We start from the raw sequence: 14,235 nt of genomic DNA on the forward strand, positions 1-14,235 counted from the left end.
GCTCCAGTGTAAACGGGGAGTAACCTTATTACGCAGTGATTGACCTCCGGAAACTCCCCATAATAGTTTTAAGTGAAGGTTCCTCTCCTTGTTTTGTTGTGATGCCTCTCTTTGTTTTGTTGTGAACTCCCGTGGCTCCGGGAGCTGCTTATCGAAAAAACAAACACAGCTACTGTTTGCTGTGAATGAGTAGAGGCAGGCAGGGGGGCTCCCTTTGGAACGCCCACAGCTAACGTTTGCTTGAAGAGAGAGGCGGCGTGGGGGGGAGGGGGGGGAGGTCCGTTTCCGCGAGCGGCTGCTTATCTGGTCTGTGAGGAAACAAAATGAACAGTTGCTGTTTGCTTTCAGTGAGTGAGAGGGGGTGGAGGAGGAAGGGGGTTCGGAACTTGCAAGGCAGGGTGCTGACACAGTGTCGGCACTCCAAAAATCCACTCTCCCCCCCCCCCCCCCACGCTCCCTGTCACACTCCACCCCACCCCCTCCTTTTGAAAAGCACATAGCAGCCACTTGAACGCTGCAAATGCTGCAAATGTGGCCACGACAGTGCGCTGGCAGCTGGCAGTGTGGACAGACTGCAGCGCTTTCCCTACTCAGCTGTACGAAGTCAGGTTTAACTCACAGCGCTGTACAGCTGCAAGCGTAGCCAAGGCCTTAGTCTTCTAAGTCACCATTGTTTCATACCTCGGACAACAGCAAGGTGAAAGGTCTCCAGCAGGCACTGCTGAACAAAGGGGGTGGGGTCGTCCCAGGGCAAAATGATCCAATCTATCTGCCCCACATGAAGAGGGAGGCAAGGCTCTACTATACTGCTGTGTGAGAGATGTTTGACTGTGGAGACAATGCCTCCTTCCAGAAGTAGCATCACAGACAATAACCCCTAGTGAGGCAAGGGGAAGCCAACAGAATCGTAACATTTAAGCTGGAAAGTACTACCAGGATCAGTGCTACTACGATTCTGCTCCAGAAGAAAATTTCGCTCACATATATTCAAAGGGGCTCATAAGGATAGTATCTTTAACCCATGCAGATACAGGTGGGTGTCAGCTGAATATTCACATCCCTCTCCCTTGAACGATGGGCTGGAAAAATGGGGGAGGGGCCGTTTTCAAGGAAAGATGGACAATCATGGAATCCATTTTTCCATGAGCAACATAACAAAAACACATGAGACAAGTGCTTTGGGATTTAAAATCCCTACAGCACTTAACTAAATGAAGGAGGAAGGACACCAAAGCCCTGAGGTAAGTGGGGAAGTGGGATACCGGGAAGAAGCATGAGCAGGAGAGCACAACAGGGGAGGGCTCCTGCCTCATACTGAGAAAGCAGGACTATCAGCGAGTTATCTTAAGTGCCTATACACAAATGCAAGAAGCCTGGAAAACAAGCAGGGAGAACTGGAAGTCCTGGCACAGTCAAGGAAATTATGATGAGATTGGAATAACAGAGACTTGGTGGGATAACTCACATGACTGGAGTACTGTCATGGATGGATATAAACTGTTCAGGAAGGACAGGCAGGACAGAAAGGGGGGAGTTGCATTGTATGTAAGAGAGCAGTATGACTGATTCAGAGCTCCAGTATGAAACTGCAAAAAAACCTCCGAGTCTCTGGATTAAGTTTAGAAGTGCGAGCATCAAGGCTGATGTCGTGGTGGGAGTCTGCTATAGACCACCAGACCAGGGGGCTGAGGTGGACGAGGCTTTCTTCCGGCAACTAACAGAAGTTACTAGATCTGGGAGAGCAATACAGTGGTGCACAGACAATGCAGGAAGTTTTTCTAAAGCGTAGGGGACAGGGAGGATGAAGTGTTTTCCTACAGGTTTTTGTATATTGCCATTCCTGATATCTGACTTGTGTCCATTTATCCTCTTGCGTAGTGACTGTCCAGTTTGGCCAATGTACATAGAGAGGCATTGCTGGCACATGATGGCATATATAACATTGGTGGACGTGCAGGTGAATGAGCCGATGATGTTGTAGCTGATCTGGTTAGGTTCTGTGATGGTGTTGCTGGTGTAGATATGTGGGCAGAGTTGGCATCGAGGTTTGTTGCATGGGTTGGTTCTTGAGTTAGAGTTGTTATGGTGCGGTGCGTGATTGCTGGTGAGAATATGCTTAAGGTTGGGGGGGTTGTCTGTGGGCGAGGACTGGCCTGCCTCCCAAGGTCTGTGAAAGTAAGGGATCATTGTCCAGGATGGGTTGTAGATCACTGATGATGCGTTGGAGAGGTTTAAGCTGAGGACTGTAGGTGATGGCCAGTAGAGTTCTGTTGGTTTCTTTTTTGGGCCTGTCTTGTAGCAGGACAAGATGACAACGGCACGTCCACCAATGTTATATATGCCATCATGTGCCAGCAATGCCCCTCTGCTATGTACAGTGGCCAAACTGGACAGTCACTATGCAAGAGGATAAATGGACACAAGTCAGATATCAGGAATGACAATATACAAAAACCTGTAGGAGAACACTTCAACCTCCCTGGCCACACACTAGCAGATGTAAAGGTAGACATCTTACAGCAAAAAAACTTCAGGACCAGACTCCAAAGAGAAACTGCTGAGCTTCAGTTCATTTGCAAATTTGACACCATCAGATCAGGACTAAACAAAGACTGTGAATGGCTATCCAACTACAGAAGCAATTTCTCCTCCCTTGGTGTTCACACCTCAACTGCTAGCAGAGCACCTCACCCTCCCTGACTGAACTAACCTCGTTATCTCCATACTGATTTATACCTGCCTCTGGAAATTTCCATTACTTGCATCTGAAGAAGTGAGGTTCTTACCCACGAAAGCTTATGCTCCCAATACTTCTGTTAGTCATGAGGGGGAAAGGAGTCCAGGAGAGCGGGCTCTATTTTAAAGAATCCTTATTGAGGTTGCAGGAACAAACCATCCCGATGTGTAGAAAGAATAGTAAATATGGCAGGTGACCAGCTTGGCTAAACAGTGAAATACTTGCTGATCTTAAACACAGAAAAGAAGTTTACAAGAAGTGGAAGACTGGACAAATGACCAGGGAGGAGTACAAAAATATTGCTCAGGCATGCAGGAGTGAAATCAGGAAGGCCAAATCACACTTGGAGTTGCAGCTAGCAAGGGATGTTAAGAGTAACAAGAAGGGTTTCTTCAGGTATGTTAGCAACAAGAAGAAAGTCAAGGAAAGTGTGGGCCCCTTACTGAATGAGGGAGGCAACCCAGTGAGAGGATGTGGAAAAAGCTATGTACTCATTGCTTTTTTTGCCTCTGTCTTCACGAACAAGGTCAGCTCCCAGACTACTGCACTGGGCAGCACAGCATGGGGAGGAGGTGACCAGCCCTCTGTGGAGAAAGAGGTGGTTCAGGACTATTTAGAAAAGCTGGACATGCACAAGTCCATGGGGCCTGCATCCAAGGGTGCTAAAGGAGTTGGCGGATGTGATTGCAGAGCCATTGGCCATAATCTTTGAAAAATCATGGCGATCGGGGGAGGTCCCAGATGACTGGAAAAAGGCTAATGTAGTGCCCATCTTTAAAAAAGGGAAGGAGGAGTATCCGGGGAACTACAGGCCAGTCAGCCTCACCTCAGTCCCTGGAAAAATCATGGAGCAGGTCCTCAAGGAATCAATTCTGAAGCACTTATAGGAGAGGAAAGTGATCAGGAACAGTCAGCATGGATTCACCAAGGGCAAGTCATGCCTGACTAACCTAATTGCCTTCTATGACGAAATAACTGGCTCTGTGGACGAGGGGAAAGCAGTGGATGTGATATTCCTTGACTTTAGCAAAGCTTTTGATACGGTCTCCTACAGTATTCTTGCCAGCAAGTTAAAGAAGTATGGGCTGGATGAATGGACTTTAAGGTAGACAGAAAGCCGGCTAGATCATCGGGCTCAACGGGTAGTGATCACGGCTCCATGTCTAGTTGGCAGCCGGTATCCTGTGGAGTGCCCCAAGGGGTCGATCCTGGGGCTGGTTTTGCTCAATACCATCATTAATGATCTGGAGGATGGCGTGGACTGCATCCTCAGCAAGTTTGTAGATAACACTAAACTGGGAGGAGTGGTAGATATGCTGGAGGGTAGGGATAGGATACAAAGGGACCCAGACAAATTAGAGGACTGGGTCAAAAGAAATCTGATGAGGTTCAACAAGAACAAGTGCATAGTCCTGCACTTAGGACGGAAGAATCCCATGCACTGCTACAGCCTAGGGACCGAATGGCTAGGCAGCAGTTCCGCAGAAAAGGACCTACAGGTTACAGTGGACAAGAAACTGGATCTGAGTCAACAGCGTACCCTTGTTGCCAAGAAAGCTAACGGCATTTTGGGCTGTATAAATTGGGGCATTGCCAGCAGATCGAGGGACGTGATCATTCCCCTTTATTCGACATTGGCGAGGCCTCATCTGGAGTACTGTATCCAGTTTTGGGCCCCACACTACAAGAAGGACGTGGAAAAATTGGAGAGAGTCCAGCGGAGGGCAACAAAAATGTTTAGGGGGCTGGAGCACACGACTTACGAGGAGAGGCTGAGGGAACTGGGATTGTTTCTTCTGCAGAAGAGAAGACTGAGGGGGGATTTGATAGCTGCTTTCAACTACCTGAAAGGGGGTTCCAAAGAGGATATATCTAGACTGTTCTCAGTGGTACCAGAAGACAAAACAAGGAGTAATGGTCTCAAGTTGCAGTGGGGGAGGTTTAGGTTGGATATTAGGAAAAACTTTTTCACTAGGAGGATGGTGAAGTACTAGAATGGGTTACCTAAGGAGGTGGTGGAATCTCCTTCCTTAGAGGTTTTTAAGGTCAGGCTTGACAAAGCCCTGGCTGGGATGATTTAGCTGGGGATTGGTCCTGCTTTGAGCAGGGGTTGGACTAGATGACCTCCTGAGGTCCCTTCCAACCCTGATATTTTATGATTCTATGAAATGGAGGTGGCAGCTACTACAGCAATGAATCATCACAGCCCAAGACAAGGAGATGGTTTCTAATTCAAGGCAGGAGGGACATTGCACGTCTGACTTCCTTGCCTCTGGGCTAGGCCTGCCATATCAAATAAACATATAAAAATGGTCAAGAAATAGTGGGATTTACAACATAGTTAAAATGAACACCAAAGAACCATTTTTCAAATATCAAACACTACCAGGCACCAAATCCACATGCTCAAATTCTAAGGATAAACCTTGCCACTGTCTTCATATCTGAATGAGACCCCTATACCCGATACTGACTGGGATGGGCAATGCAGGTTATGTTACACATATTTAAGGATATGATTTAGTCACAGAGGTTAGGGAAGTCATGGATTCTGTGATTTTACTGGACCTCAATGGCTTTGCTTCAGCTGGCAGCAGCGGGGATGGAGCTGGGTCTGTGCACCCCCGACGGGCAACTCCGGCTGGAGCCGGGGACGTACAACCCTGACCCACAGCTTTGCTAGAACTGAGGCGGTGCTCCACCCTCACAACTGCAGCAGAAGCTGGGGTTGTGCACCCCCCAGACCCGTGGCTTCAGCCAGAGTCAGGGCTTCACACGCGCCTCGCAGCTACAACAGGAGCCTTGGCTGTGCCCCCACCCACGCAGCTGCGGCTGGGGCTGTGCGCCCCACAGCTTCCCATCAGCGCGGGAGCCAGGGCTGTGTACCGCTGACCCTCAGTCCCAGCTCTGTCGGGGCTGGGGCTGGAGCTGTTTCTGTATGCTTCTGCCCCATGGCTTCGGCCTGGGCTCCAGCTGTCATTCCTTCCCCTTCCCATTGCAGCCCTCGCCCCACCCCATTATTTTTAGTAAGAGTCTTGCACAGGTCACAGCTCCTGTGAATTTTTGTTTATTGCCTGCAACCTGTCTGACTTTTACTAAAAAAAACTGACAAAATCTTAACCTTACACATAATATAAGACTGAAGAGCAAATTGTTGGAGTTCATATGTGCACCAAAGTAGACTTAATTTGAGTGCAGTAACTGGTAAGGCTCTCCAACTTATAGGTAGATCATGGAAAGTGTATTAGGATGCAGGAATGACATGGAGGTTGGAAATGGAATATAAACTGGAGTTTCTAGTTTTAGGTTGTTCTAATTTAAAATAAATCTCTATTTTTTTTAAAGGGCAATATATTTTCAACTTTACCTCTATCTTAGTGAAGCTTTTTGTCTGGGAATAGCCTGTAACATGCAAAGGCACATGAAGAAAACTACAGTATATTTCCCTCAGCCCATGTAGCTTAATTAATTTTTGACATATAGATCGTTATGGTAACTCTCAGTGATCTCAGGCTAGGAGTAAAACCAGAAGCCTTTATGAGTTAATAAATAGGAGAAAGCAAAGAAAAAGCTTGTCAAAAACAAATGTATGAAAGGGTACAGTTTTACCAGGTTTATTGATGATAATCCAGCCTCCCTTTTCTTGCTGATGCATCCATGATTTCCAGCCTTTTGCTCCTTTTTCTCCAAACCGAGGCTCTCCACTATCCCAAAACGGTTCAAAGAACTCCACCTATTGTTGTGGCAAGAAACATACTACATATCATTTTCAACATTGTAGCCACATTTAAAAATGACTTAGCAGTCCCATCCTGTCAAGCTATCACTAATAAAAAAAGGAATAACTAAATTAGCACACAGTAGAAAGAAAGTAACACAGACATATAGGTAAGTTTTAAAAAAAGTTTTAAAGAAATACTTTTTACATGGATGAGCAGGCTCGCTGCTGCATACAACATGGGCAATGAGGCTCCTAGAAATCACGTCAATAGTGGAAGCAGGACAGTAGCTACTCATCATCCACCTCTGGCCATACAAGCACCTGTGAGACGTTTGTGTGGGGATAACTACTCTAGAAATAAATACTAAATGGGTCACTGAGCTATTTCAGTACATTGTTGAATGGGATGCTGAAAACTGATCAGAAATAGTGCATCTAATTTCATATAATTCTGCATCACAACTCAACGTTCTTATTGTGGTACCAAATCAATAAGTACAAAAATAGTTATGGGCACCAGAACACCATGTAGCTATACTTAAAGCAGAAATATATAAAAATATACATATTTATACATTATAAATAAATATATAAAAATATAAATAGCAGATCACAAGCCTGATTATGTTCTACAATATATGACGTGGTAAGATGAAGAAGAAATTGAACAAGGTATTAGAATTGACAGTCAGACCTTAATGTACACTAGGAAAAATTTTACAAGAAATTCCCACCATTGCTAACAGACTACTGTAAAGATGCAAATCCAAGTACAGATGAGCCGTTGGTGTTTTAATAAACCATGTCAGCTGACAGGATTAAAGGACAGTGCTTAAAACATGAGTGGCAGTCTGCCTAAACCAGGGCTCCTAAGGTGCTAACACCATATGAGCTAAATTGGTGTTAGCAAAGGTGGGAACTTAAAAAAAAAAAAAAAAAGATGCCCGGTACCAACACAACTTTAGAAATGAGGCAGAGTCTATCCTTTCCCAGATTTTTGTCTGACAGCAGGATGTGAATATACAGTGTTCTATGCAAGTTGTTAGTTTGTTTTGTTTTAGGTCTTCATTGTGTATTTTTGTATTATATACAGAGATGTGTAACTGCCTGCATTTTATAAATTTAAAATAATTAAGTTTATGATTTCACAACTCAATAGATGTTGCTTTTCTTTACTACATGGCACAGAAAGCCATAAATGATTTAGGTAATAGAGATGGAGGAAACTCTGGAGTGAAATTTCATCACCCAAACCAAATAGCTTTTCAATGTGAAAATTGCAAAAGAGCAATAAAATTTTTCACCTGGGAAAACTGCCTCTTGCTGAGGTTTTTTTTTAAATTAATTATTAATTAATTAATTAATTATTAAAATAGAACCAAAAGTGATTTCTTTTTTGTGAACCTCCCAAAAACATGATTTCCTTTCGGTGGCAGTGAATCTATTTCTATACAGCTCCTAACAGTGCATATACTAACTTTGTGAGAGAGTGCTTCTTCTTAAAATAGATATACAATTTGTAATAGTTTGTGCACGTTCTTGATACAACCTGCCAATACATTTGTTAAACAAGAAAAAGTGAGCAGAGATGAGAAAGTTTTACTGTGACAGGGTGGACTAGGTCCAGAGGCCCCCTGCTGGAGGCCTTGCAGCCCGCTACACCCTGCCCCAGAAAAGGGCAGTAGAGAGGTCCTCCAAGCAGCCTAGAGTGGCTGTGTGGGAAGCAGCCAATGAGGACCCAGTAGGCTAGTCTAAGAGGAGCTGCAGGGCCAGAGTGAGATCAGTTCCTTGGTGGAGCTGGTGGAGTGTGGATAGTGTGCCTGGCTGGCTGAGGGAGCTACAGGACCCAGACAGAGCAGTGCTGGCAGAGGCCACGGGGAACACAAGGAGTTCTGGGCTGCTAGCACTCAACCAGGACAAGGCCCTGAGGTAAATGTGAAGAATGTGCTGGAGCCACAGGGAAGTGGCCCAGGGAACTGTAGCTGGCAGATGGTTGCTATCTTTAGGGTCCCTGGGCTGGGACGCGGAGTTGAGGGCAGGCCCGGGTGCCCTTTACCAGCCACTGGGAAAGTGGTCTGGACTTTGATACATCCCAGAAAGGGAACAGAACTCTCTTAGTGGGCCAGCTAAGAGCTGGGGCCAGAAAGGCCTAGAGAGGCAAGACTCTCCAGGAAGGGAGCCCTGGGGGATGTGGCCCCACATCAGGGCCAGGACTGCTTGAAGAGCAGGGACAATTCAAAGGAGCCCAGAAGGGGATGAGACACATTTCAAACCAGGATGCTGCAATAGGACCTAGGGCTGCAGATAAAGGGACCTTACAGAGGGCGCTGCAATAAGCCCCCATTGGACTTGTATCCCTGAAGGGGTTTGATTTTTATCTCACATACAGACTGTGACTTGGCCGGAGGGCTGAGTCACCAAAGACCCACCATAAACTGAGAGTGTGTGTCCAGGCACATGCACTGAGACAGGGGGCACTTGCAAGAGGTGAGTGCACCCCATTACGTTTATGGCCAGATTCTAATATCAATGTAAAGTCACACCTGGGACTCTTTCAAAGATTCTGCCGCTGCACAGATATAGGAGCTCAATCATAGATTTTTGTTTTAAGTTATGTGGCAATACGTGCTGAATATCCAATTAGAATCTAGCCTTTAGTGAAAAAGGCAACAAGGGAATGGTAGGCACAAGAACAGCAAAAAATACGTATCCTTGTGACATTTCCTTTTTAAGCCTCTGTTTCATTGCCATACTTGAAGAAAAATTCAGTCACTACCAATATATTTTAAATTTAGCCCTATAAAAATTCCAACTATAAGGAATAAATCAGTCCTAATGTGCATAAAAAGAACATCTTTGCCCTAAGTTTTATTTGATTTTTGTGCTTATCTTTTTCCTCATCCTCCACTTAACATATATGCACATTTGTATCCCTTGAGATCTTTACCTCTGTCAAAAATCATTACTTACCCTACAGTAACTGTGGTTCTTAGAGATGATGTAGTCAATGTAGATCTCACTGTAGGTGTATGTGTGCCTCATGTGCATGAGACTAGAAATTTCAGTAGCCATGTCCATCGTGGCTGCACATGTACCCTATGCTTCCTCATGCTCCCATATGAGGCCATGAAGGGTGAGATGGCAACAACTCACTCTAAGTTCCCTCAGAAGTTGAAGCCCATGGTAGCTGGGGACTCCAAAAAGCAGGGATGCAGAGTGGGTTGTAGGACCCACACTAATAACATCATCTCAAAGCAGCACAGATTTACTGCAGGATAAGTAACCATTCTCCTCCTCCTTCTTCAAGCAAATGGCAGTGTGGCCCAAACTGTAAATAACTGACAAGCAGCACCCTCCGTGGATGGCGAGAGCGTGGACTAGTGGCTGAATCAAACTGTGACTGGAGTACTGCTCTCCCATGTCAAGGGCACAGTGATTCATGAAAATTAGTGGGTTACTCCAGGTTGTAGTCTCACAAATCTCAGAATGTTTCTGAAGCAGGTGATAGATATAGTCTGGGCTCTGGTTTAGTGTGCCTTAATGTTCAAAGGGGAACCCTCACCAGCCAGCTGATAGCAAGTGAAAAATGCATTACACAATGCACTTGTGATGAGATGGCTTGGCCTTTGGATGAGCCACAAATAGCCACAAAGAGGCAGGAAGACAGCTAAAATGGCTTGATCCTATTAAAGTACTACAGTAAAACTCTGGATACATCCAAGGTATACAGTTTCTTCTCTCCTGGCATCGGGAGCAGCTTTAGGGAAAAAATTGGTAATTTACTGGTTCAGGTTTGAAGTCTGAGAAAATCTTAGGGATGAACTTGAGGTTTGGTCTCACCACCACCTTGTCTTTAATAAAGGAAGTGTAAGGTGATCCATCCATAAGAGTTCAGAGCTCTCTGAGCTCAGGTGATGGCCACCAGAAGGAAAGGGTCTTGATGGTAAGTTGTGGAACATTTTGACAGTAGTACAAAAGGGGGCTCCATGAGCTTAACGAGGATGACACTGAAGTCCCACAAGGGTTTCAGGTCTCTAACTGGAGGATAAGTGTGAAGGAAATTCTTGAGAAACTTCAATATCATTTGGTGTGACAAGATTGAGTGTGACTGTAGTGGTGTGCAACATGCAGATATTGCTGGTACGTGGACCCACCTGTTCCAGGAGTAGTATATAATCTAAGATCTTTGGTACTGGTGCCTTTACTGGGCCCAAATTTTTTGGCTGCCCATATACAAAATCTTTTCCACTTTTAGGATAATTTTTCCATTTTCTGGTGGAGGACTTCCTACTTTGTATAAGAGTTTGTTTAACCTGAAGGGAACAATCTCTGTCAGTAGTGCTCAACCAACCAACATCCAAGCTGTCAGGTGAAACATCTGCAAGTCTGGGTACAAGATCTGACGCTGGTTCTGAGATATGATGTTTGCATGAATGGGAGATCACATGAAACATTTACAGCAGGTCCAATAGCCAAAACCCTCTTGTCCAGCAAGAGGCTATCAGAATAACCTTAGCCTTTTCCCTCCCGATCTTGGACACTACCCTGAGTATCAAGAGAAATCAGTAGGAAGACAGAATGAAGTCTTCAAGACCACTGAAGAAGAAAGGCTTCAGGCAACAAACCTGAGCTTACACCTCCTCTGGAGTAGAATTTCTAGCATCTGATTATGTCCCTCTGTGGCAAACAAGACTATTTCAGGGTCCCCCCATTCGTGAAATATGGTGTCTATGATAGACTTCTGTAGTCATCACTCGTGGTTGGCATAGAGCGCATGCATTACCCCAGTGGACATTGAACAATTTGAGTGGCAATCTAGTCTACATGAGGCACATGCACACACTTCCAGTGAGTTCCACCCTGACATATACTTGAAATTAAAATACACCAAACCCACATTCAGAAATTAGATTTACTAGTAACAATCAGGAGGTGTAACACAGTGATGTGGGAAGAAAACAGAGATTACTTATTAGTAAATGTAGGTCTTGGAAAACTATCTTTGCATATCCATATTCTTGAGAAAAAGCAAAGCTATACCCATGGAGAAATGCACAAGCGCCCTTTCATTGCACCAAACATTTGATGCCTGAGATTATATAAGGAGGTGCAGTCCCCGACCCCTTCCTTTCCTTCACCTGAACATCAGCTTTCAAAGACATACAGAGAATTCCAATGGGAAGGCGAGAAGGGAATGTAAATATTCAGATGTAACACTCAAAGAACTATAAAAACTAGAAAGTAAACTCTTTTCCTTCTTTCAGGTTGCCTCTACATAGTCTTGGGAAATTAACAAGCTGTGCAATACATAAATCAAAAGAGTAGTATTTTGTGAATGGAACACCACATAGCTGCTCTATAGAGCTCAAGTAAAGAAACATTTGAGACAAACCATGGATTTAGTTTTTGCTCTGGTGGAATGAGCTCTATGGCCTAGATGAACTTGCAAAAATGATTTTATCCATTTGGATAGATACAGAGGAAGTGACATTCCTCTTACAACGGTCTTCATAAATCAAAAAACTCTAGAGGATGTCACACTGATTATTTTCCTGCACTATGATAAGTTCAACTGTAATATAGTTTCTAGGAACTCTCAGAACAGTTTGTAATCTTTGGTGGAAATAAAGCAGAAGAGTCAATATGGTCATTTGTGCCATGGATGCTAACACAGCAATCTGTATATCTGATGAAGATTCTTCTACCTTCACACCACCGCCTCCTGACACAGCAAGATCATCACTGATACTTACCACAGAAGTCGTAAAGGATGGAGAGAGCTAATTTTATAGGCTAGGACTGTGTTAATTTAAGAGAAAGAGAAAGAAGGGTCGTGGAGCACCCAAAATCCATTAGAAGTGGGTGGAAAATGACTCCAAGAGGTGGTTTTACGCTCCCTGTGACCCCAACTGTCAGACTCGGCGATCGTGTCATGCACGTTTTCAGGCATTTCCGAATTCCTTGAGCGTCATAAGTTTCACCGGCATAAATAGTAGTGTGCACACCACTATGTTGGCAGGACAGCTGCTCCTGCTGACACAGCTACCACCACTTGTGGAAGTGGTTTTATTATATAGACAGGAGAGCTCTCTCCTGTTGGCATAGAGCAGCTACACAAGCGATCTTACAGTGGCACAGATGCAGTGGTATAGCTGTGCCGCCGTAAGCTTGCTAGTGTAGACATGGCCTTAAAAGGCTGCAGTGGTGCTACTACACAAATGCAGATGCACCGCTATAGTGCTTCAGTGAAGATGCTACCTACGCCGACAGGAGGGCTTCTCCCATCAGCGAAGGTACTCCGCCTGCCTGAGAGGCAGTATCTATGTTGACGGGAGAAGCCCTCCCATGGACATAGCGCTGTCTCCACTGGCAGTTAGGCCTATATAACTGTCACTCAAAGGTGTGGATTCTATGGCCTGAGGACATTCCTCCTCCTGAATGTCAAAGGCCTGCTGCAAACAATGGAAATGTGAGAGCATCTCAAAGAAAAGCTTTCAAGAATCTTTTAGAATGGAAATTGTTAAGTAATCTAAATAATAGGGTCACTACCCGCTCTCCCTAGAATAATAAAAGTACATAATAATATTTACACTACACAATCCTATTTACACGAAAGATAGAAAAGAGATAAGGAAAGTGTTCACTATAAGTTGGGCAAACCAGACATTGGGCACTCAGTTAAAGTTCTTCCACTTGCGATTGGGCAAAAGGAAGAGATGAGGTGACGGGAGGGGGCTGCACCTTCTTTATATAACCCGCAGTACCAATATTCATTGCCATAAGAGTGCACATTCCCTGTTGGGTATGCGTTTCAGAAGGTTCCAGAAGCTCACAGCACTATGGCTGCCTTTCCCAACCAGGGGAGAATGCACGGACCACCCTGAAGAAGTGCCAAATAGTGAATCAATTTTTAATTTTAACTAACATCTTTAAATCAACTAATATTTTTCTGTCAGTGCGAAGTTCCAACGTAAACAGATCATGCAATGAGACAGAGTGAAAAACAGTTCTAAATAGACAATGCTACCTGTCCTCTTGTTGGCAGATCTTTTACGCTGTCAGGTTTAAAGAAGGTGAAATCAACCAGGGCTTGGAACAAAGACACAGCTTTCTCAGAATGGCCCGCCTGTCTAAGAAAATGGCACTGCTGAAGAAAGACAGCTGGAAAGCAAAGGGGACAAAATCATAATACTTTAAAGTAATACTTAGTTCCCAAATATTGGATTGCAACACAAAGATAAAGAGACACATCTCCTCCACTACCCAGTGCTGTGGAGACTCATTATGTTGGAACAATAAAACGACCTTCCAAAAAATAATTAAAATTGTTACTGGCATGCCCAAGATTTATGTCAAGGCCTAAGTTCCCTGTAAGCTGCGCGGCTGCACAGCAGCCTATTTAGCACTGCGCAAGCGCGCAGGGAACCTGCCCAGGGACCTGCCGCAGCCGGGGGAGGGGCACCCCTTCCCCGCCCCCAACCTACCATGGCCGGGGCGGCCCCAGCTATGCAGCAGCCCGGATCTGCCCCCTGGCCCTGTCAGGGGGCACCCCTCTCCGAACCCAGCCCCGGCCTGGACCTGTCACGACCGGGGTGTTCCTCCCTGAACCTAGCCCTGGCCGGACCTGCAGAGGCTGGGAGAGTGGCGCCTACGGCCCCCAGCCCCAGAGCTGCCGCGGCAGGGAGAGGCGCCTCTCCCCCTCATCCCAGGTGCTGCTGCGGGGAAAGCACGCTGTGGGGAGTCCTCACCAATTTAGTCCAGGTGGATGTGGTCCACT

At 45.3% G+C, this 14,235-nt stretch overlaps 1 protein-coding gene across 11 annotated transcripts in view; it reads right to left on the minus strand.

The window, feature by feature from the left end:
• The window catches only part of NRDE2 (NRDE-2, necessary for RNA interference, domain containing), a 71,834-nt gene that overhangs the window by 22,146 nt on the left and 35,453 nt on the right, over nt 1-14,235 (minus strand). For all 11 annotated transcript variants that reach the window (XR_010601131.1, XR_006176490.2, XR_010601130.1 and 8 more), the window contains 2 exons: nt 13,486-13,619; nt 6,347-6,470 (listed from right to left, as the gene is read on the minus strand). Coding sequence is in view for 5 of the 11 variants with exons in the window: in XM_005285386.5 (XP_005285443.3) it covers nt 6,347-6,470; nt 13,486-13,619 (258 nt within the window). In the remaining 6 variants the exon portion in view is untranslated. The remainder of the gene's footprint in view (nt 1-6,346; nt 6,471-13,485; nt 13,620-14,235) is intronic.

This window comes from Chrysemys picta, chromosome 4 (genome assembly GCF_011386835.1).
Source record: "Chrysemys picta bellii isolate R12L10 chromosome 4, ASM1138683v2, whole genome shotgun sequence".
Lineage (NCBI taxonomy): Eukaryota > Metazoa > Chordata > Testudines > Emydidae > Chrysemys > Chrysemys picta.